The sequence below is a fragment of the Rhinoraja longicauda genome, chromosome 26 (genome assembly GCF_053455715.1).
Source record: "Rhinoraja longicauda isolate Sanriku21f chromosome 26, sRhiLon1.1, whole genome shotgun sequence".
Classification (NCBI taxonomy): domain Eukaryota; kingdom Metazoa; phylum Chordata; class Chondrichthyes; order Rajiformes; family Arhynchobatidae; genus Rhinoraja; species Rhinoraja longicauda.
In genome coordinates this window covers 24,333,762-24,358,251 of record NC_135978.1, presented here as the reverse complement: position 1 = coordinate 24,358,251, position 24,490 = coordinate 24,333,762, and the positions used below count along the sequence as shown (strand labels likewise).

General features: G+C 42.7%; 1 protein-coding gene across 1 annotated transcript in view; it reads left to right on the top strand.

The window, feature by feature from the left end:
- Positions 1-24,490, top strand: part of LOC144606354 (clathrin heavy chain 1) — a 79,561-nt gene that overhangs the window by 15,381 nt on the left and 39,690 nt on the right. Inside the window, exons 3-6 of the mRNA XM_078422381.1 lie at positions 10,625-10,832; positions 19,695-19,963; positions 20,712-20,873; positions 21,730-21,843. Of these exons, the coding sequence (XP_078278507.1) occupies positions 10,625-10,832; positions 19,695-19,963; positions 20,712-20,873; positions 21,730-21,843 (753 nt within the window). The remainder of the gene's footprint in view (positions 1-10,624; positions 10,833-19,694; positions 19,964-20,711; positions 20,874-21,729; positions 21,844-24,490) is intronic.

Here is a 24,490-nt window from a genome sequence, read left to right as displayed (position 1 = left end):
AAACAGACGAAGGGATTAAAAGTACCATTAGCAAATTTGCAGATGATACTAAGTTGGGGGGTAGTGTGAATTGTGAGGAAGATGCAATAAGGCTGCAGGGTGACTTGGACAGGTTGTGTGAGTGGGCGGATACATGGCAGATGCAGTTTAATGTAGATAAGTGTGAGGTTATTCACTTTGGAAGCAAGAATAGAAAGGCAGATTATTATCTGAATGGTGTCAAGTTAGGAGGAGGGGGTGTTCAACGAGATCTGGGTGTCCTAGTGCATCAGTCAATGAAAGGAAGCATGCAGGTACAGCAGGCAGTGAAGAAAGCCAATGGAATGTTGGCCTTCGTAACAAGAGGAGTTGAGTATAGGAGCAAAGAGGTCCTTCTACAGTTGTACCGGGCCCTGGTGAGACCGCACCTGGAGTACTGTGTGCAGTTTTGGTCTCCAAATTTGAGGAAGGATATTCTTGCTATGGAGGGCGTGCAGCGTAGGTTCACTAGGTTAATTCCCGGAATGGCGGGACTGTCGTATGTTGAAAGGCTGGAGCGATTGGGCTTGTATACACTGGAATTTAGAAGGATGAGGGGGGATCTTATTGAAACATATAAGATAATTAGGGGATTGGACACATTAGAGGCAGATAACATGTTCCCAATGTTGGGGGAGTCCAGAACAAGGGGCCACAGTTTAAGAATAAGGGGTAGGCCATTTAGAACGGAGATGAGGAAGAACTTTTTCAGTCAGAGGGTGGTGAAGGTGTGGAATTCTCTGCCTCAGAAGGCAGTGGAGGCCAGTTCGTTGGATGCTTTCAAGAGAGAGCTGGATAGAGCTCTTAAGGATAGCGGAGTTAGGGGGTATGGGGAGAAGGCAGGAACGGGGTACTGATTGAGAGTGATCAGCCATGATCGCATTGAATGGCGGTGCTGGCTCGAAGGGCTGAATGGCCTACTCCTGCACCTATTGTCTATTGTCTATTAACAGGCCTTTTCGGCCCACCAAGTCCGTGCCGCCCAGCGATCCCCGTACATTAACACTATCCTACATCCACTAGAGACAATTTTTACATTTACCCAGCCAATTAACCTACATACCTGTACGTCTTTGGAGTGTGGGAGGAAACCGAAGATCTCGGAGAAAACCCACGCAGGTCACGGGGAGAACGTACAAACTCCTTACAGTGCAACACCCGTAGTCAGGATCGAACCTGAGTCTCCGGCGCTGCATTCGCTGTAAAGCAGCAACTCTACCGCTGCGCTACCGTGCCGCCGGAGTTACGGAGGGAACGGTCTCTGCGGTACGCAGAAAGGGGAGGGGATGGGAAGATGTGGCCAGTAGTGGGGTCCCGTTGTAGGTGACGGAAATGTTGGAAGATGATTTGTTGGATACGTTGGCTGATGGGGTGGAAGGTGAGAATGAGGGGATCCTGTCCTTGTTATGAATGGGGGGATGGGGAGCAAGAGCGGAGCTGCGGGATGTAGAAGAGGCCCTAGTGAGAGCCTCATCTATAATGGAAGGGGGGAAGCCCCGTTTCCTGAAGAATGAGGACATCTCTGATGCCCTAGTGTGAAACACCTCATCCCGGGCGCAGATGTGGCGTAGACGGAGGAATTGGGAGTAGGGGATAGACTTTTTGCAGGAGACAGGGTGGGAAGAAGTGTAGTCCAGATAGCTGTGCGAGTCAGTGGGTTTATAGTAGATGTCAGTCACTAGTCTGTCTCCTGTGATGGAGATGGTGAGTCCAGAAACGGGAGGGAGATGTCGGAGATAGTTCAAGTATATTTAAGAGCAGGATGGATATTGGAACAGAGGATGGTGGGTAAGGCGGAATGTACTGCCAGAGGAGGTGGTGGAAGTGGGTACAATTGCAATGTTTAAAAGATGCTTGGACAGGTTCATGGATGGGAAAGATTTGGGGGGAGGGGCCAGGCACAGGCAAGTTGTCAAGCTTGGTTAGGGAACTATTGGTCCGAAGGGCCTGTTTCTCTGCTATATGACTTTGACTGGCTGATCTTTTTGCCCATGTCCTGAACTATTGCATGGAATGTTAGTATTCAATTATTACCTTGACATTCATAAACTCCATTTTGCTCAGTCCCATTTCCTTAAAACCCATTTTCCTAATGGGCCTAAATACACCAAGATTTTGGGCTGCAGAGACATAACATTGACCCCACCAACCATCACAACTTGTGCCCAAACAATAGCATTAATCTTTTTTCAAATGTGGCCTCCTCTCAATTGCATCAACTGGAGTGTGAAAGCATTAACTAACAGATACTGCCGAATTGTTTTTAATAAACACTGACTTGTTCATGATATCTGCAGTCTAAACATAACCTTGCTCAGAGGCAGCTGTCCTCTGTGTAATTGCAGTATGTGCTAATTGTGGTACAAATTGTTTTGCTGTAACTTAAGGATGTTATCAGGAGCTCCAGTACTTGATGTCTAATGTGATAATGCAGCTACGTTTGGCTGAATTGCATGCAATTTGTTCCCAGTATTCCTAGTTTGTGATGAAACTCAATTTTCAGGCGGTGCCTTAAGTCAAATGAGCTTGGCAGTTAAGCAAACTCTGACTCGGACTTGGTACACAATGTAGAAGTTCTTTCATTGTACATTTAGCAGGAGGGGGTGGGGGATGAAAGAACCTCATTCTGACATGACAGAGGAACATGTACAATTGATTGCCATCTTTTTTGATATAATCTGTGCATGAAACACAAATGATTTAAAATTATCTTTAGTGGTATTTACACTTGACTGGGGTATTTGGTCTTGGTGGGGTGGGGGGGGGGAGGGAATATTGCAGGTGGTTTGTGGTACCTGGTCACCAGGAAAAGGCTATTAGGATTTCAGCTGTGCAGTTTGAGCAAGAGCAGTAATCCAATGGTGTGGTCCAATATTCTGAATTCATTCATTAATGGGTTTAAGGGTTTTCATATTGGGTTTCAGTTAGAATATCAAAATTCTGATGAAATTTCAAAAGATGTCTTTACAGCGCAAGTCTCATCCCTTTTGTACTAGTACCTTGCCCAAAATGATTGACTGTTAACTGTGCTCTTGAGATCGGCTAACAATCCACACTTACTAAATGTCACATTAAAGCCCTCATTTTCATTTTATTTTTAAATGTGCAATTAGTACTGGCATTGACAATTTTTACACATTGCAAGAATTAACCAAACGTGATGAAATATTCATTTGATTAGTTGGTTGGCAGGAATCTGTTATATTGCCAAGTTTTTAGTGCAGATTGCTTTGAACCGATGTCACTTTTTTGCCTGTGTCAGCTGGTATAAATTGCACAATCGTAAGGACCTTGCTAGTGATTTAAGTGCATCAATATCCCTTGCAAAATTGCCATCTAAATTTCTGCAGATTTTTGGTTCCTCGTATGCAAGAATCTTCAAGTCTGTTAAGTTTCTGATTGTCCTTTACATTGAAGGTTGTTCATATCCACCATTTTGCACTTTGGATCTTGATATAATTCAGGGTCCTGTTGTTGTTGCCTCCTGATTTACATTGCCCTTTATAGTTGTTGGGGACTTTTGGAATGTGTGACTTAAGATTATTAGCAGAGATGTACTGAATACCTGAATCTATCTGAAGAAGGTCCTGACCTGAAATGTCACCTATCCATGTTCTCCAGAGATGCTGCCTGACCCACTGAGTTACTCCAGCCTTTGTCTTTACCTGAACGCCAGATTGCCTTTGGTTTGCCTCTGGCTCCATCCCATATTTTCTGTGCTTGCTTGTCATAACTGTGAATGTCACAGCAGATACATTTATGATAATAGAAACCGATGGCACAACTTAATCAGTATTAGTTGTACAAATTTGTACCCGAGACCTAGGAAACAAAGCATTACTAGTGTCATCAAATTATCATTTTTGAAAAATAATCACTTTGCCACTATTATTAGATAAGTTAAATATGAAATGTTTTAAATTCAGATTCAATATTGGATTCATCATTATTATGCCTTCCACATGTCTTAGCAAGATTGACTTGGCTATTCGCTGGTACTGTTTGTATTAAAACATTTCTGAAATACTGTCTAGTATCTCTGTTACTTGATCTAGCCGAAACTGTATCAAATTACTTGGTCATAACCACTTGATAGAAATGTTAGTCCTGTGACCAAGACTTGTGTTCAAGTAAACACTAACCATGCTGCGTGCCTTGTTAATAGAGCAATAAATCTGCACCTTATCTTGCATTTGTATTTGGGTATTATGAATTTTGGTCAAAGCTTTGTTTGGATCTAAAATTGCAGCCATGTCTGCAATATTAATTCTTCAAGGTTCATATTTAACACAAGTGATTCCATAAAACTAATTGCTCTTTTACAAAATTTGACTATTTAAGCAGATTGTCCTTGGGACATTGGGAAATATTATAATTTTGTGCAGTTTGTCGGGAGTTGAGTGAAAATCTGCAAGGTACAACACTGATGGAAATGAATGCAAGTACCTGTTGTTGTGTCTTAAAACATTATCATGCTCTTTCACTAATCATTGCCCACATTTTAATAGGGACTAATGGTTGAATCAAGTGAAAAGCACATTTAATGTATGCAGAGTGTATGCCTAGTGATGTGCATAATGTATTCACCAGTGGCTGAATAGTCATGACTGCGTGACAGATCTGCAGTGGGATGGTATTTTATGGCCAACGTTGGAAATAGCTGTTTGAATGTCATACTTATTTAAAGTTTGCTATTTCTAAGCAAGGAAGTGTGGTAGAAAACACTACTTTTAAAAGCCGCTGCAATGCTTCCACCAATTAATGACTTCTAATTGTAATTTTGTATTTCTGTTTGGTGGGAATTTTTAAAATCTCATTCAAGCAGTTCCCACAGGATAGTTTCTGTCCGTTGCTTTTGGCTGGGTTGCCTTGAACCAGTGACCTTCTCAGGGTTGAAATGAGAAATTCCTTCTGCTGGAAGGGAAGTGAATCTTTTTAGCCTTGACTGAAAAGGACTGGAGGTTCGGTCACGAGAATACAGCTCACCTCTCCTTAACAGCGGTTCAAGCAATAGAAATTCAGGCTTGTGGAATTTGCAAATCATCACAATCAGATGTGCAGCACTTTGGTCAACGTGGGTTGTTTTTAAATGTGCTATACAAATAAAATTGACTTGACTTGACTTGACTAGCACTTTTGATGCTATGTGCAGATGTGGCTTAATATTGAGATGTGGTTAATATTGAGCTGCAAGTGAATTTGGGTATGTGGTGTAAGTGCAGTATAGTGGTGGCAAGGCAAGAGGTCACAAATGCATTTGAGTCGGAGAGCAGGGGCCAAATAGACATTTTGCATTTGCACATTTTTTTTGGAGGTTTGTCGGTAACGATAGAAAAGAGAACCCAGTTTGAGCTGTGCAGGAAGGCTGGTGGTTTTTGGTTTCACTGGTTGAAGGGTGAGGTTGCTCGATCTCAATTTAAACTGGGTCATTGATCAATTATTTACTGAGATGTTGGTTTAACTTTCTGCTGGTATCCTGATCGCTGTGAGGAGCAGAACTGAAAACATTACTCATCACCATCATTTTGGATGGGTTTGAATTCGAGACTAGTTTGGCCTTGTGAATATCCAATTTGAGTGGCAGCCAGCCAACTGTTGCTTGTCTTTTTCTATTTTACTTTTAATTTTTAATTTCAACTTTTTTGTGTACCTTGTGTGTTATGACTGTTGGCAGACCAATTTCGCTCCGGGGATGAATAAAGTTTTATTGTTTTGTATTCTATAGGAATGCAAAGGCCTCAATGAAAGCAAACTCAATGCTAGCATTTATTTCAAGAGAGCTGCTTGGAATTTGGTATTTGCCTTTAAGCCTATGATTTCAAGCCAGGGTACATAGCCTGAAGATGACCAAGATTAGGTACTGCTCACTAAATATTGCTCAGAGTCCTGGACATTATGGCACACATGACCCTGAGGTGTGAAGTAGAACTGAACATTCAGTAAATTGAACTAAGCCATAATAGACTATGTTCTAATATGTGTAGGAAAGAACTGCAGATGCTGGTTTAAATCAAAGGTAGACACAAAATGCTGGAGTAACTCAGCAGGACAGGTAACATCTCTGGAGAGAAGGAATGGGCAAACATTACACGTTTCATTACTTCCGGCTACATCACGCACCATTTCTGATTTCATTACTTCCGGCTTTCTGCCCTCAAGCCTCCAATCTTAACCATATAACCATATAACAATTACAGCACGTAAACAGGCCTGTTTGGCCCTACCAGTCCACGCCGACCACTTTCTCTGACCTAGTCTCATCTACCTGCTCTCAGACCATAACCCTCCAATCCCCTCCCATCCATATACCTATCGTTCCCCAGCTCCCCACGGCCTGATTTTATCTTCTCCCCACAATCCACAAACAGAACTGCCCTGGCAGACCCATTGTTTCTGCTTGTTCATGTCCCACTGAATTAATTTCCACATACCTCGACTCCATCCTATCCCCCCTGGTCCAATCCCCCCCTACCTATGTCCAAGACACTTCACACGTCCTTTGCCTCATCAATGACTTACGTTTCCTCATCTTTACTATATAATGTCCACACCTCCATCCCCCACCAGGAAGGTCTTAAAGCCCTCTGTTTCTTCCCCGACCGCCAATTTCTGTCTACTAACACTCTCCTCCGCCTTAACAACTAAACAACCCTTAACAACTTCTCCTTCGACTCCTCCCACTTCCTCCAAATCCAAGGCGTTGTTATGGGCACTCGCATGGGCCCCAGCTATGCCTGCCTCTTTGTTGGGTACATTGAACAATCACTGTTCCAGATGTACACTGACCCTATCCCCGAACTCTACCTCCGCAACCGCAGGAGATGCAACACCTGTCCCTTTACCTCCCCCCTCGACTCTGTCCAAGGACCCCAACAGTCTTTTCAGGTGAGGCAGAGGTTCACTTGCACCGCCTCCAATCTCATCAACTGTATCTGCTGTTCCAGATGTCAACTCCTGTACAATGGCGAAACCAAGCTCGGGCTCGGCGATCGTTTCACTGAACACCTCCGCTCGGTCCGCCTAAACCTACCTGATCTCCAGGTTGCTTAGCTTTAATTCCTCCCCCCTCCCCCACCATTCCCAATCTGACCTTTCTGTCCTGGGCCTCCTCCATTGTCAGAGTGCAAATTGGAGGAACACCACCACATATTTCGCTTGGGAAGATTACACCTCAGCGGTATGAACATTGACTTCTCTAACTTCAAGTAGCCCTTGCGTTCCCTCTCTCTCCATCCCCTCCCCTTCCCAGTTCTCCCACCAGTCTTACTGTCTCCAACTACATTTTATCACTGTACCGCCCGCTCCCCTGACATCAGTCTGAAGAAGGGCCTCGACCCGAAACGTCACCCATTCCTTCTCTCCAGAGATGTTGCCTGTCCCGCTGAGCTACTCCAGCATTTTGTGTCTATACGATACAATAAAACTTTATTCATTCCCGGAGGGAAATTGGTCTGCCGACAGTCACAACACACAATGTACGTAAAAACTTGAAATTAAAAGTGAAAACAAAAAAAAAGACACGCTGGCTGCCGTGTGCACAGCGCCCTCACCGGAACAAATGAACAAACACAGACTTATCCCCTGGGCAGAGGATTCAAAACTAGTGACCCTCCCTCCCCCACACCGGGTCCCTCTTTGTTCTTCCACCGTCCCTCACTGGTCCCCCCACAACGGGTCCCCGTTGCCGCCAAGGTCCCACTGCTGTCGAGTCACCTGCTGCTGCCGCCAAAGCCCCCATGGCCGCCAATGCCTCGCCTGTTCTAATATGTTCTGGGTTTTGTTTTGAATTTGCAATTGAAGAATATTAATCGTAATTGTGCTGATCACAGCCTTATCAAAACTAATTACAGGCTTGTAGATTAGATATTTACTTTAAAAAATTGTCACTGTTAACTGTCTCCAATTAAACGAGAATTCTGTTTGAAAATCCAAAAAACTCCAGTTACAAATCTTGAAGCATCTGCTACTCCACCTCTCTAATCTGAAGATTTGTAGCCTCCCATTGTAGTGTAGCAGTGCTCCACAGCTGCAGATTATGATCAATACATCAGGTCCACTTTATCACATAACAGCAGTTTGAGTTCGAGTGCAGATTAAAATTGACATGTTTAACTTGGAGCTTCTAGGTTTTGACAGCTTTTTCTTCTACTATCCACTTTCTCCTGCATTTATAATATTTGATCCTAGTTCCCTCTGCTTCGTCTGAATTATTCTTTTAAACACACAACTAATTTCCCTTGTGGTGATTGCAATGGCATATTCTCCTTGCAAAGTACATTTTGTCACTTCATTAATTTATTTTCTAGTCTAGCTCAAACATGAAACCTGGTGTAACTCAGCAGGTCAGGCTGTATCTATGGAAGACGTGGATGATTTTGGGTAGTAGTTTTCAGACTGACTAGTAGTAGGAGGAGAAAGCTGGAGGGCAGTATGAATTGGAGGGGGAGCGGTGAGGGTCTAGCAGAGCTCAAATGGGAGAGGGGGAAAACTGAAGTTGGCAGACTTTTATGACATTTTGCAGTGGAGCGGTAAAATTCAGATACCAACTGCAGATTCTGGAAATTCATTTCAGGTGCGGTTGCAGGTGAAAGTACCTGGGGAGGGGGTGGTTTGGGTGGGAAGGGACGAGTTGACCAGGGAGTTGCGGAGGGAACGGTCTCTGCAGAAAAGGATGGAGATTCCTCTCAGATAGATGGTATGTGAAAGCCAAAATATTTCTTCCCACAGCACTTCCCTCACCAGCAGGTTTATCAGTGTATACCCCTCCAAATATGGCAAAAGCCAGCTAAATTCTTTAATCCTGCTTCCGCCGGCATTTACAGTGCCCTCCATAATGTTTGGGACAAAGGCCCATCATTTATTTGTCTCTGTGCTCCACAATTTGAGATCTGTAATAGGAAAATAAATCACGTGTATATGGTTAAAGTGCACATTGTCAAATTTTAATAAAGGCCATTTTTACACATTTTGGTTTCACCATGTAGAAATTACAGCAATGTTTATACATAGTCCCCCATTTCAGGGCACCATAATGTTTGGCCCACAGCAATGTCATGTAAATGAAAGTGGTCATGTTTAGTATTTTGTTGCATATCCTTTGCAGGCAATGACTGCTTGAAGTCTGTGATTCATGGACATCACCAGTTGCTGGTTGTCTTCTCTGGTGATGCTCTGCCAAGCCTGTACTGCAGCCATCTTTAGCTTATGCTTGTTTTGGGGGCTAGTCCCCTTCAGTTTTCTCTTCAGCATATAAAAGGCATGCTCAATTGGATTCAGATCGGGTGATTGACTTGGCCACTCAAGAATTGACCATTTTTTAGCTTTGAAAAGCTCCTTTATTGCTTTTAGCAGTATGTTTGGGATCATTGTCTTGCTGCAGAATGAACCGCCGGCCAATGAGCTTTGAGGCATTTGTTTGAACTTGAGCAGATAGGATGTGTCTATACACTTCAGAATTCATTATACTACTACCATTAGCAGTTGTATCATCAATGAAGATAAGTGAGCCAGTACCTTCAGCAGCCAAACATGCCCAGGCCATAACACCCCCACCACCGTGTTTCACAGATGAAGTGGTATGCTTTGGATCTTGGGCAGTTCCTTCTCTCCTCCATACTTTGCTCTTGCCATCACTCTAATATGTTAATCTTTGTCATCTGTCCACAAGACATTTTTCCAGAGCAGTGGTTGCTCTTTTAAGTACTTCTTGGCAACTGTAACCTGGCCATTCTATTTTTGCGGCTAACCAGTAGTTTGCATCTTGCAGTGTAGCCTCTGTATTTCAGTTCATGAAGTTTTCTGCAGACAGTGGTCATTGTCAAATCTACATGGACTCCTGAAGAGTGTTTCTGATCTGTTGCACTGGTGTTTGGGGATTTTTCTTTATTATAGAGAGAATACTTCTGTCATCGGCTGTGGAGGTCTTCCTTGGCCTGTCAGTCCCTTTGCGATTAGTCAGCTCACCAGTGCTCTTTTTCTTCTTAATGGTGTTCCAAACAGTTGGTTTTGATAAGCCTAAGGTTTGCTGATGTCTCGAACAGTTGTGTTATTGTTTCTCAGTCTCGTAATGGCTTCTTTGACTTTCATTGGCACAACTTTGGTCCTCATGTTGATAAACAGCAATAAGTTTCCAAACGTGATGAAAAGACTGGAGGAAAGACTAGGTGCTGAGAGCTCTCTTATACTTGCATTAAGGAGGCAATTAAACACACCTGAGCAATTACAAACACATGTGAAGCCATGCGTCCCAAACATGGTGCCCTTAAAAGGGGGGGGGTGGGTATTATGCATAAACACGGCTGTAATTTCTACATGGTGAAACCAAAATGTATAAAAATACCCTTTAATAAAATCTGACAATGTGCACTTTAACCACGTGATTATTTTCTATTATAAATCTCAAATTGTGGCGTACACAGGCAAATAAATAAATAATCGGCCTTTCTCCCAAACATTATGAAGGGCACTGTATATGTCCCCGATACTTCAAGCAGAACTTGGCTAGCCATTTAGTGAATCAATATTAAATACCAATGTAATATATTTTTTACTCTCCTTGTTCATAAATGTTCTTAATGTTGACTTGTTGAAACTTTTTTGTTTTCAGCTCCAAAATCTGGGCATTAATCCTGCTAATATTGGGTTCAGCACCCTTACAATGGAATCGGACAAGTTCATCTGTATTCGGGAAAAAGTTGGTGAGCAAGCCCAGGTGGTTATCATTGACATGAATGAGCCTACCAATCCCATTCGCCGTCCAATCTCAGCCGATAGTGCCATTATGAACCCAGCCAGCAAGGTTATTGCATTAAAAGGTAAGATTATTTGAAATTTCTTTTGGTCAACAGATCCCAACTATTTTTAGTTTTCCCGAATGACTGATCTTTATTGATTGTGAGGCCAAATTGTTGAAGGTTTAAATATTTTGTGTAAAATTGGAGTTAAGACTTGCACCATCAATCACAATCGCATTATCAACTGTCTGTTAACATGATCTATAGAACAGCAACACCAATTTAAATCATAGAAACTTAGAAAATAGGTGCAGGAGTAGGCCATTCGGCCCTTTGAGCCAGCACCGCCATTCAATATGATCATGGCTGATCATCCAAAATCAGTTCCTGCTTTTTCCCCATATCCCTTGATTCTGTTAGCCCTAAGAGTTAAATTTAACTCTCCCTTGAAAACATCCAGTGAATTGGCCTCCACTGCCTTCTGTGACAGAGAATTCCACAGATTCACAACTCTGGATGAAAAAGTTTTTCATCTCAGTCCTAAATGGCCTACCCCTTATTCTGAAACTGTGACCCCTGGTTCTGGACTCTGCCAACATGGGGAACATTTTTCCTGCATCTAGCCTGTCCAATCCCTTAAGAATTTCATATGTTTCTATAAGATCCTTTCTCATCCTTCTAAATTCCAGTGAATATAAGCCCAGTCGACCCATTCTTTCATCATATGTCAGTCCCGCCATCCTGGGAACTAACCTGGCGAAGCTACGCTGCGTTTCCTCAATAGCAAGAATGTCCTTCCTCATATTAGGGGACCAAAACTGCATACAATATTCCAGCTGTGGTCTCACCAGGGCCCTGTACAACTATAGTAGGACTTCCTTGCTCCTAAACACAAATCCTCTCGCAACGAAGGCCAACTTTCTTCACTTAGCTTTCTTCACTGCCTGCTGTACCTGCATACTTGCATTCAGTGACTGATGTATAAGGACTCCCAGGTCTCATTGCACCTCCCCTTTTCTTAATCTGACACCATTCAGATAATAAACTGCCTTCCTGTTCTTGCCACCAAAGTGGATAACCTTACATTTATCCACATTATACTGCATATGCCCACTCACTCAACCTATCCAAGTCACCCTGCAGTCTCATAGCAGCTCCCTCTGCCACCCAGCTTTGTGTCATCCGCAAACTTGGAGATGTTACATTTAATTCCCTCGTCTAAATCGTTGATATATATTGTAAATAACTGGGGACCCACCACCAAATATTGTGGTATCCCACTAGTCACTACCTGCCATTCTGAAGAGGACCCGTTAATTCCTACTCTTTGTTTCCTGTGTGCCAACCAGTTCTCTATCCATGTCAATACCCTACCCCTAATACCATGTGCTCTAATTTTGCACACTAATCTCTTGTGTGGGACCTTGTCAAATACTTTTTGAAAGTCCAGAGACACCACATCCACTGGCTCTCCCTTATCCATTCTACTTGTTACATCCTCAAAAAAATTCCAGAGGATTAGTCAAGCATGATTTCCCCTTCATAAATCCATGTTGACTTTGACCGATCCTGTCAATGCTTTCCAAATGCGCTGCTGCAACATCTTTAATAATCGACTCCAGCATCTTCCCCCCTACCGATGTAAGTCTATAATTCCCTGTTTTTTCTCCCTCCTATCTTAAAAAGTGGGGTAAATTCAAGTGGGGTTACATTTTCTACCCTCCAGTCCACAGGAACCTATCCAGAGTCGAGAGAACTTTGGAAAATGATCACCAATGCAGCCACGATTTCCTTGAGTGCTGGGATGCAGACCATCAGGCCCTGGGGATTTATCTGCTTTCAGTCCCAACAGTTTACCTAACACCATTTCCTGACTAATGTGGATTCCCTTCAGTTCCTCTCTCCCACTAGATCCTTGGTTCGCTCGTATTTCTGTGAGATTGTTTATGTCTTCCTTAGTGAAGACAGAACCAAAGTACTTGTTTAACGTCTGCCATTTCCTTGTTTGCCATTATAAATTCACCTGCTTCTGACTAAGAGACCTACATTTGTCTTCACTAATCTTTTCCTCTTCAGTTATATTCCCCGTAAACTTCCTTTCATGCTCTATTTTCCCCCTCTTAATTAACCCCTTTGTCCTCTTAATTGAATTCTAAATTTCTCCCAGTCCTCTGGTTTGCTGCTTCCTCTGGCCAATTTATATGCCCCCATTCGCAACAAGGACAGAGTCCCCCTTGTCCTCACCTTCCATCCCATCAGCCGTCACATACAGCATATAATCCTCCAACACTTTTGCCACAACCAACAGGATCCCACTACTGGCCACATCCTCCCATTTCCATCCCTTTCTGATTTCCGCAGAGACCGTTCCCTACGCACCTCCCTACTCAACTCGTCCCCACCCAAACCACTTCCTCCCCAGGTACTTTTCCCTGCAACCGCAGGAGATGCACCACCTGTCTCTTTACCTCCCCCCCTCGACTCCATCCAAGGAGTCTTTTCAGTTCAATTCTTCAATTCTAAACAATTATTTGAATTGACAGTCTTTTCAGTTGAGGCAGAGGTTCACTTGCACCTCCTCCAACCTCGCCTGTCTCTGCTGTTCCAGGTGTCAACTTCTGTACATCAGCGAGACCAAGTGTAGGCTCGGCAATCGTTTCGCTGAAAACCTCCGCTCAGTCCCCCTTAACCTACCTGATGTCCTGGTTGGTCAGCATTTTAACTCCCCCCTCCCATTCCCAATCTGACCTTTCTGTCCTGGGCCGCCTCCATTGTCAGAGTGAGGCCCAGCGCAAATTGGAGGAACAGCACTTCGTATTTAGCTTAGGTAGCTTACACCCCAGTGGTTTGAACATTGACTTCAAATAGCCCTTGCTTTCCCTCTCTCTCCATCCCCTCCCCCTTCCCAGTTCTCCCACCAGTCTTGCTGTCTCTGACTACATTCTATCTCTGTCCCGCCCACTCCCCTGACATCAGTCTGAAGAAGGGCCTCGGCCCTAAACGTCACTCATTCTTTCTCTCCAGAGATGCTGCCTATCCCTCTGAGTTACTCAAGCATTTTGTGTCTACCTTCGCTTTAAACCAGCATCTGCAGTTCTTTCCTACACATTATAATAATAATAATAATAATAATTCATTTATTTTATATAGCGCCTTATCGCATGCTCAAAGCGCTTTACAAAAACAATTAACATAGAAACAAACAGACAAGCTATCCTGACGGAAAAGCGGCGAATACACAACGCCAGCGTCCTCTCACGTCAGGGTCCGGCAGTAGACATTAAAAAGCACAAGACACACAGATATAATTTTTTACACAAACAGCCATCACAGTGATTGCTCTAGGCATACCCTCACTGTGATGGAAGGCAAAGTCTTATCTCCTCCTCGTTCTTCTCCCGTGGTGCCACGAGGTGATCGAGGCTCCCAACTTTTTGAAGCCCCCACCGGGCGATGGAAAGTCCCAGGGCCGAGCCGAGCAGGCCGATGAAAGTCCTGAGCCCCCACCGGGCGATGGAAAGTCCCAGGGCCGAGCCGAGCAGGCCGATGAAAGTCCTGAGCCCCCACCGGGCGATGGAAAGTGCTGCGGCCGAGCCACGCAGGGCGATGAAGGGCCTGCGGGCGGGTCGATCGTACCTTGCGCTTCGGGGCGGTCGAAGCTGCTACGGCTGGAGCTCCCAAAAGCCGGTCGCCAGCCAGGGACCTGCGAACTCCCGATGTTGCGGTCTGCAGGGCCCACGGCCGAAGCCTCCGAGATGGTAAGTCCAGGCCCTGCGACCGGAGTCTTTGAGGTCGATCCCAGCTGGAGGCCGCCGACTCCACGATGTTAGGCCGTAGCACGAACGGAGATACGACACGGTAAAGGTCGCATCTCCGTTGAGGAGGAGATTTGAAAAAAGGTTTCCCCCAACCCCCCCACCACCCCCCCACATACACAGAGTTAAAAATAAAACAAAACGTACATTTAACGACGACAATGACAAAAAAAAACAGAGAGACTGCCGGTGAGCCGCAGCTGCAGAACACAGCCACGCCCCCATATGCCTCTTCCTTGGATTTAACACTATACTTAATTTCCCTCGTTCGCCACGGTTGAGCCGCCTTTCCCGTTTTATTTTTTCGCCAGATAGGGATGAGCAATTTTTGCAGTTCATCCATGTGACCCTGAAATCTTTGCCATTGCATCTCCATTGTCAACCCTTTAAGTACCATTTGCTGGTCTATCCTAGCCAATTCCCTTCTCATACCGTCAAAGTCTCCTTTTTTTAAGTTCGGGACCCAAGTCTCTGAATTACCCATGTCACTCTCCATCACTCCATCTGACCCATATGTTTGGCATGTCAGTGTTGTAATGAGGGCGTGCAGCGTAGGTTCACTAGGTTAATTCCCGGAATGGCGGGACTGTCGTATGTTGAAAGGCTGGAGCGATTGGGCTTGTATACACTGGAATTTAGAAGGATGAGGGGGGATCTTATTGAAACATATAAGATAATTAGGGGATTGGACACATTAGAGGCAGATAACATGTTCCCAATGTTAGGGGAGTCCAGAACAAGGGGCCACAGTTTGAGAATAAGGGGTAGGCCATTTAGAACGGAGATGAGGAAGAACTTTTTCAGTCAGAGGGTGGTGAAGGTGTGGAATTCTCTGCCTCAGAAGGCAGTGGAGGCCAGTTCGTTGGATGCTTTCAAGAGAGAGCTGGATAGAGCTCTTGAGGATAGCGGAGTGAGGGGGTATGGGGAGAAGGCAGGAACGGGGTACTGATTGAGTGATCAGCCATGATCGCATTGAATGGCGGTGCTGGCTCGAAGGGCTGAATGGCCTACTCCTGCACCTATTGTCTATTGTCTATTGTCTATTAAACCCAAAAAGAAGTTTAAAGATCACATAATTTTCCATCTGGACAGATTGCAGATTCTATAACTTTAGGTAATTGTCAGAATGAACTTCTCCTTTATCCATTTTAAATATAGTTGTTTTTCGCTTTATGCTAAGATGCGATACCACTTTATTTATCCCAGAGGGAAATTGGTCTGCCACCAATCGCAAGATACAAGTCAATGAAAGTGTCGTGCATTATAATAACAATGAAATAATGAATTTACCGCCACTTACTATCCTTCTCTAACCATCCCTCTGCCAACCATTGACTGGATGTCTAACACTCAACAGTAACCCTGGCTTTTATTCTTTGACCTATCCACTTTCTCTCCCCCCCCCCCCCTCTAATTTGAAACCAGTTCTCTCCACGTTCTGACCTGAAGATGTTAACTGTTTACTATTTTCCTTGGACGCATTGAGTTTGGTTTTAGTGGTTTACAGAGTGTAAACAGGATCCTCTTCAGGATGTCTTCAATGATTTTGGTCCTCTGGCTCGTTCATGTGCACCAGAGAAGCTGATCACATCTTCCCTGCTGCATTTAAATGTTGTTTTTAAACAGCAAGTGGCTTGCTTATGTGGCCATATCAGAATCTATTCCTGAAATGCTTTTCAATCACAATCTTTTATTGTATTGGTGCTTGCAGTTAACCCTTTGATACAGGACTGGAATAAAATGTATCATTCCCAAATACCCCATCAATTCAGGCTAAAGGTTGGCCTTGAAGTGATGCGACAAAGAATAGATCAAACAGAACAAAGTTGTATCTTTTCAATGGTGTTGATTATGCAATTAAATCTCTTTAGCTTCAAATGTAATTTATCATAATTCTTCCCTGAAATCCACACTGTTTTCGATGCAGCATCTTGGAACTTTGACCCCTAGAATGATGCCCTTCAGTTTATTGCTTTATTCTACAGTTGAATGCTTTATTTGAATGCTTTATTCTACAGTTGTTCAGATCGTGTCTTGATTGCCTCTTTAACTTTTAAACAACTTTGATTTGAATTGAGCCAACCAGACTTTTAGCTAGAACCAAACTAAACAATTATTTGAATAATTTGACTATGTAACCACTTTTGGTTTTCAGTTTTTTATGGTATATTTGAAAAAAAATTGCATCTCGACATGAGGCCACTTCTAATATAGCATGATATGTGATTGGCCGCTTCTAATATAGCAGGTGTTTAAAACAACCTTCCCTGTAGGAATTGACTCTTAACATTTTAGACTTCCTCAAACTTTCCCTAAAAACAGAATCTATAATTGAAAGTTTCTTTAACCTATTTGCATTAAGCTTAATGGAACCTAGATCCTGCTGGATTTAACATTGGTTGAAAGTGTCCCAACTTTATTGCAAACACTGAATAGTTTTTTATCACTGTCAATATTAACTTCATTTAAAAAAAAACTGAAATTGGACTGTCCAAGATTACAGCTGTAATTTATTTACAAATTGCTGACACTTAAACCTGAAGCCACTGTGGCAACTTTGAAAATAAATCCTGCGAGCAAAAATTCAATGAAGCTTGAGCTTGGATTGAGAAGAGAAGCAAAAATCTTAGATATTCCAGACAAGTTGAAGCGCACAGCCTTTTGGAAATGATGCATCAATTGGTATAAACACTTCAAGCTTTTCAAATGCGAGTGGATGGTGGGGAAATATTTCTGATTGCCTGTACGCTTAACTCAACTCAATTGTAGTTTGAACCACTTTTACTTAAAATTCCTTGTTGCCATTAAACACGTAGTGCTGGTAAAATGTGTAACTCCAGTAGCAAATCATACTTTGATGTGGTTGGTATTGCAGCAGAAATGTTAATTCAGCCTGTTAATGCAGTAGCATGGGGATGTGAACTAGAGAGATGTGCAAGGCAACATGAACAATGCTGCTTTTACAATCTATGAGGCTTGTGCTATGCACAAGTCCTTTTCATTCAGTTTGATGTGTAGGAAAAAAAACTGCAGATGCTGGTTAAAATTGAAGGTAGACACAAAATGCTGGAGTTACTTGGCGGGTCAGGCAGGAATCGGGAGAGATGGAATGGGCGACGTTTCGGGTCGAGACCCTTCAGTACACAAAATGCTGGAGTAACTCAGCGGGTCGGGCAGCATCTCAGGAGAGGAGGAATGGGTGACATTCAGCGCCTGAAGAAGGGCATCGACCGAAACGTCACTCATTCAGTTTGATTTTTAGATAACTAAGACCTAACTATACAGCATGCAGAATCCATAAATACAAGAATATAGTGTAGCATTTTAAGTTGGATTATAGACCCAACCAGCACCCGAATTTGGTTGTTTTGTGTGTCATTAAATCACACCAATGTTAAAATTCACAAAACATTTTTTCTAAGATGGCATACAGTTAACATGAGTATGGATCTGGAATTGAAGTAGAAGTTTTTGTTTCTTTGGTAGCTTCCTCTGCCATCTGTTTGTTGTCATTGCATTTTGATAGCACAGCCATTCTTTAAAAAGAAAATGTATTAATGCCTCTAATATCCTCCGTTGTTTCATGTTGATATGATGTGTATATAACATCACATGTTAACCTAAAGAACACTTGAGCTTTTGTGATGCCTCATTTATGAAGATTTTTACTGATTCAATTACTTGCATTATTTTTACTGCTTTCTTTTGTATAAGCAGATGGTGAGTTATTTTAAATCTAAACTCCTGATACTGGTCCTGTTTATAAAATTGAACCACTTTATTGGGTCTCAACTATCTTCGCATTTCAGAACTAAGATTCTGAAATGTCATGCTAGCTATTGTAGCAGCAAAAGTTGGAAGCACTGAATTTGTGCCTCATTTTCAAAGTGACCAGTCCATCCGTCAGAATTTGTAGCTTGATATGCCTTTCAGCATCTTTTGCATGGATTAACTCAACCTGGGTCATTTGCAGCTTGAGTTTCCACCTGTGCAGAGGGATAATAAATAGAGGTTGAGGCTTTGATCCAGAACTGAATCGAGAAAACTGTGCACACTAAACCTTTTGATATAAATCATCAAAACCTTTTAAGATTTTTAACAAAACTTTTTTGCACTGGTTATAGTCTGCCAGAATTATAATAAGTTTGTAATAATCTTTCTGAAGCCTGCCAACTTATGTTTTATTAGGTCTGACTTATAAAAGCACAGGTACACAAATATGAGTTGCACTTTATGAACCGGACCAGAACAGAACTTTTTTGAGTCTAAATTTTGCATCTTGATTGGCATAGTGTTGTGTATCACTGAACATTTGGGATGGGAACAAAATAAATGGGTATTTCTCTCTACCTGGTCATTATGTTTGCAGAAATGAGATAAATTTCCCTTTGGCCGCAATTGAGTAAATGTGGTGCTTTATGTCGTCAATGTATCTTCAATTGTCACAGTCCACTAGTGAAGACCAAAATATGTCCCATTTTTAGATTTTGAATAAAACGTGATGCTGAGTGTTTGGGTAGAAAACATTTGGAAATAGTTTGGCCTTAAATTTATAATTCATTTTGAATTGTGGGTGGGTTTTTGGACAGGATAACTTAAATACTTCAAGATTCCAGGAATGTAGGGTTTTTCAATCTGTAACCTTGGTCCATATCTGTTTCTTGCAAGTAGAAAAACCTGTGTAGTTTTATTTTAAGTGCTAGCTGTAGATGTTCCCATCCTTGAGTGCTGTGGTTTGTTCTAGTAATGCATACAGATGAATGTCTGGCTGGTTTGGGCCTGCCACCATTCACATGTTATGCAATTTTGTAAAAATTTAATCTTTTTACAATAATAACTATATATATGCTGCATTGCTCAAATGCCTTTATTGTGCACTTCTGTTTAAAAAGCTTGTATCAAAAACAATCTGTTCCTGAAGACTCTTCAATTAATCCTTCACCAATTTGAAACTAAAATTTGACTTCCAACATCAGCTGAGATTTAGTTTGTGTGCCACTGACCAAGAGGTAATCAATTGTGGCATTAAAAGATCAGAAGGGGGTGTGTGGAGAGCAGAATAAAGATTGAGCAATTTGGCAGAATCTTGGTCTTGATTTTTGGGTGAACTTTGTTCAAATTCCTATAGCTGGAAAAACACTGCAAATATTTAACATTGAAATGAAAAGCAAGATGAAAGCTCACACTATGGTGGACGATGTCACTTTCTGGAAGTGGATCTCTCTGAACACGATTGCCCTGGTGACTGATACTGCTGTCTATCACTGGAGTATGGAGGGAGAGTCTCAGCCCATGAAGGTCTTCGATAGACATTCCAGTCTAGCAGGCTGCCAGATCATCAATTATCGTACTGATGCTAAGCAGAAATGGTTACTCCTTATTGGCATATCTGCTCAGGTATGTATATTAGTCTTTTTTTTAAATGTATATAAGGATGCTTAACATCTACACATGCCATAAATCTAATGTCCATGAGTTTGTTGAAAGTGCCTTTGTATCTGGGGATGTGGGTATAAATTCACATTTAAACTCGTATTGTTACTTTGGAGGATGCAGCATGGAAATGGGCTCTACATCCAACTGAGTCCATACTAGCCATCAATCACTTGTTCACACTAGTTGCATGTTATCCCACTTTTGCATCTACTCACACATTCGGGGTCAATTTTAGAGTCCAATTAACCAACAAACCTGCACATCTTTGGGATGTGGGAGGAAATCGCGGACCCCATGGTAACCCAGGTGGTCACAGGGAGAACATTCTAGCTCCACAATAAAAGGCACCCGAGGTTGAGATCGAACCCAGGTCTCTGGTGCTGAGACTACCAGCTGTGGCATTGTGCTGCCCTTTAATGAATGGTACTGATTGAAACAAATTTAAATTATATGGGCAGAGCCTGAATAAGGAAAAAAGTGTTAGAACAAGTTGCTGTCATGATATAATTGGAAATGCATAAGTGTATTTTTTGTAAAATGGTTGTATACTTCTGCACAATAGTGTATATGACTTTTAGTTGATTACATTTGTTTGACTCTGAGGCATGTTGCCGAAGGATAGCAAGGCCTTTATGCGCAGTCTAGTGCCCATTTTTGTTTTGGGGGTTGAAACAAAGTTGAAGATTTGTCATGTTCTTTTTTTAAATAGCAAAACCGTGTAGTGGGTGCAATGCAGCTGTACTCCCTGGATAGGAAAGTATCTCAGCCAATCGAAGGACATGCAGCAGCTTTTGCACAGTTCAAAATGGAAGGCAATGCAGAGGAGTCGACTTTGTTCTGCTTTGCTGTAAGAGGTCAGGCTGGAGGGAAGGTGAGTCCATTGCATGAAGTAGCACGGTATAACTTTGCCTAGCTTAGCAATTGCTGCCTTAATTTCAGTGCTTTGACAGGAACCTAGCCTTGTTTAAGGATGCTGGGAAGAAATTCATTAGCTCCAAACTAATTTGTTTCCCACCCCCTGCCCCCATGGTTGGCAAACTGTACAGGCAGTTTTTGTTTTCTTTGGGGGTGTAATACTTAAATTCTTGGCAGTGCAGGCACTCCTGACCCTGCAACTGAGCATTTTTACCTCTAGGTTTCTGTTGCTTGCAACTTTACAAGGATTGATCTTTTAGACTAAAACAAGCTGCAAGCTTGTCATTAGTACATGAGGAAATATGGTTCTAACAATTTTGGTTGACAACCTCAAACCAAACTGCTGGAAGAATTCAGAGGGCCAGGTAGCATATGTGAAGGCAAAGAGATAGTTGACACCTGGGGTTGACCCTGCATCAGGGCATGGCATTTGCCCAGCCTCCTGAGTAATTGACTCGAGTTAACTTGCTGAGTTCCTCCAGTTTTCAATCCTTTGGATTCTATCATTGACTGTCTGAACTGCCTCAAAACTTGCCTGGTACCTTTGGCAGTTCCATCTAAAGGCACATTAATGAAGGCTTAAACTTTCTGGTCTGCATAGATCAGTAACTCCTATTTGAGTGGGGTTGTCCAACTGGCAAATCAAATGTTTGACTCTGTCTGTCAGGAATCTCACTAAAATTGGTATAAATGCACAGGAAAAATGCTGTTGTCCAAAATGTTTTAGTTTATTATTCAATGGATTTATTTACTTACAATGATTAATTGTCTATTGCCTGTGTATGCTGTTAATATAATTTGCTTCTTTGTAGCTGCACATCATTGAAGTTGGTACCCCTCCAACTGGGAATCAACCTTTTGCCAAGAAGGCAGTGGATGTCTTTTTCCCACCAGAAGCACAGAATGACTTTCCTGTTGCGATGCAGGTATAATAATAATAATAATGCATTACATTTATATAGCGCTTTTCAAACACTCAAAGACGCTTTACAGGGATTACTAGAACATAGAGAAGAAAATAAATAGATAAATAAGTAAACGAACAGAAAAAGGAGACAGAAGGTGAGGTGACGGTCAGTGGTTGAAGGCAGTGCTGAACAGGTGAGACTTCAGTGATGTTTTGAATGTGGTGAGTGAGGAGGAGGAGTCTGACGGTTTGGGGTAGTGAGTTCCAGAGGGTGGGAGCAGCGATGGAGAAACCCCTGTCCCCCCAGGATCTGAGTTTGGTCCGGATGGGGGGGGGACAGGAGGTTGGCAGCAGCAGAGCGGAGCGTGCAGGTGGGAGTGTGCCTGTGGAGGAGGTCAGTCAGGTAGGATGGGGCCAGGTTATGGAGGGCTTTGTAGGTCATGAGGAGGATTTTGTACTGGATTCTCTGGGGGATGGGGAGCCAGTGGAGCTTGTAAAGGACGGGGGTGATATGGTCACGGATCGGGGAGTGGGTGAGTAGACGGGCAGCGGAGTTTTGAATGTATTGAAGTTTACTGATGATTTTTGAGGGTGAGCCATAGAGGAGGCTGTTGCAATAGTCCAGACGGGAGGTGATGAAGGCGTGGATGAGGGTTTCTGCAGCTGTGGAGGAGAGGGATGGACGGAGACGGGCGATGTTTTTGAGGTGGAAGAAGGCTGTCTTTGTGATGTGTTTGATGTGTTTGTCGAAGGAGAGGGTTTGATCAAAGATGATTCCAAGATTCCGGATGTGAGGGGAGGTGGATACTGGGAGACCATCAATATTGAGGATGAAGTTTTGGGTGGATTTGGTGAGCGTTTTTGGACCAATGATGATGATTTCAGATTTGTTGCAGTTGAGTTTGAGGAAATTTGAGGTATGTTTAAACTGTTTTACTTGAGGTTGCAGTAGTGATCCTTTGAGAACAATTGATTGGCAAGCTGAGGGGAGACCTGATAGAAGTGTACAGAATTGAGGCATAGACAGGGTAGACGGTCAGAACTTTTTCCCAGGTGGAGTGTCAAATTCTGGCTTTAAGGTGACAGGCAAAGGAGATGTGGGGCAATGGAAAAAAGTAGGTGTCAGGAACACGCCAGGGGTGGTGGTGGAGGCAGACACAATAGTAGCATTTAATAGGCTTTTAGATAGGCACATGGATTTGCAAGAACGGAGGTATATAGATCATGTACAGGTAAAGGAGATTAGTTTTGTGGGCTGCAGGAATTGTTCCTGTGCTGTATCAACATTTTGGACTGGTAAACAATCCAGATCAGTGAATATTTAATGGCAAAGTCTTAACAGGTTTGTGGGCTGTTGCACACTTGTGTATTGGCTTACAGTAATTCAATATCAAGTGGTATGTTAATAAATTTTAATAGTTAACCAAGGGAGAGCCCTTAGCCTGTCAAGTTTATGCACCAGTCACGCTTGTCCACCAGTAATCCATTTAATCCCACTCCTCTGGCCTCTCCATAATACCACAGATTGTTTCCTCTTGGATAATTCTGACTCCCAGTTACGATGATAGTGCATGCTGGCCAAACAATCGCCATTTAAAAAAAATCACTGTTTATTTAAAAATTGCCTTCTGAATCCAAAACTTGGCTAACCTAGTAAATTACATAACACCAGAAAAGTCTCTCCTTGATGGAATTCCAGGAATTTTGCACTGCCGCAAGTTCGGAGTGAAAAAAGCCCCATGGTGAATTTTTCATCGAATGTACTCTGCCCACCAAGGCCTGCTGGGTCTCTCGGCTGCTAACCATTCTAACTCGCTTTCCCATACCCATACTGTCTTTTGTGTTCTGACCCACATCCATTGCCAGGTGCGGCTTGACCTGCTGAGTTACTTCAGCACTTTATCTTTCTGAAATTTTGCATTCACTGGTTTGAATTAGCATATTTTGGTGTTTCTAGACTGGATCAGAAAGACACTTTTTGAGCCCACTGTTCCAGTAGCATCCTATTCTCCACTCGAATTTGTATTAATTGGCAGAATTCATGCCCATCCATCACTCTGGAGCACTAGTCATTCTCTTGTAAACTGTTCAGCCATATTATACTGATTAACAATCATAGAACCTCGGAAACTGGACCATTAGCCCAATTTGTCCATGGCAATTCTGCCCATCTAACTTAGTCCCATTTGCTTGCATTTGATACATTCTTAAACCTTCCCTATCCATATACCTGTTCAAATATCTTTTGAATACTGTTATTGTACCTGCCTCAACCATTTTCAGCTATAAATACTGCCCTGTATTTTTTTTTAATAATGGCCCTCAGATTCCGATGAAATCTTTCTCTTGTCTTGAACCTATGCCCTGAAGTTTCTGAATTTCCCCAACCTTTTAAAAAAAAAATACAGCATCTACCCTATCTATGCACCTCATGATTTTATACATCTCTTTCAGATCGCCCCTCAGTCACCTAAATACTAAAGTCCTAGCCTGTGCAACCTCTATGGAAGGAACTCAGTCCCTCAAATCCAGCCAACAGCGTCCTAAATCTTTTCTGCAATCTTTCCAGCTTAAAGGAATCTTCCCTATAGGAGGGTGACCGAAACTGAACACACAATACTCTTAAAGTGCAGCTCACCAACGCTTTGTACAATTGCAATATAACA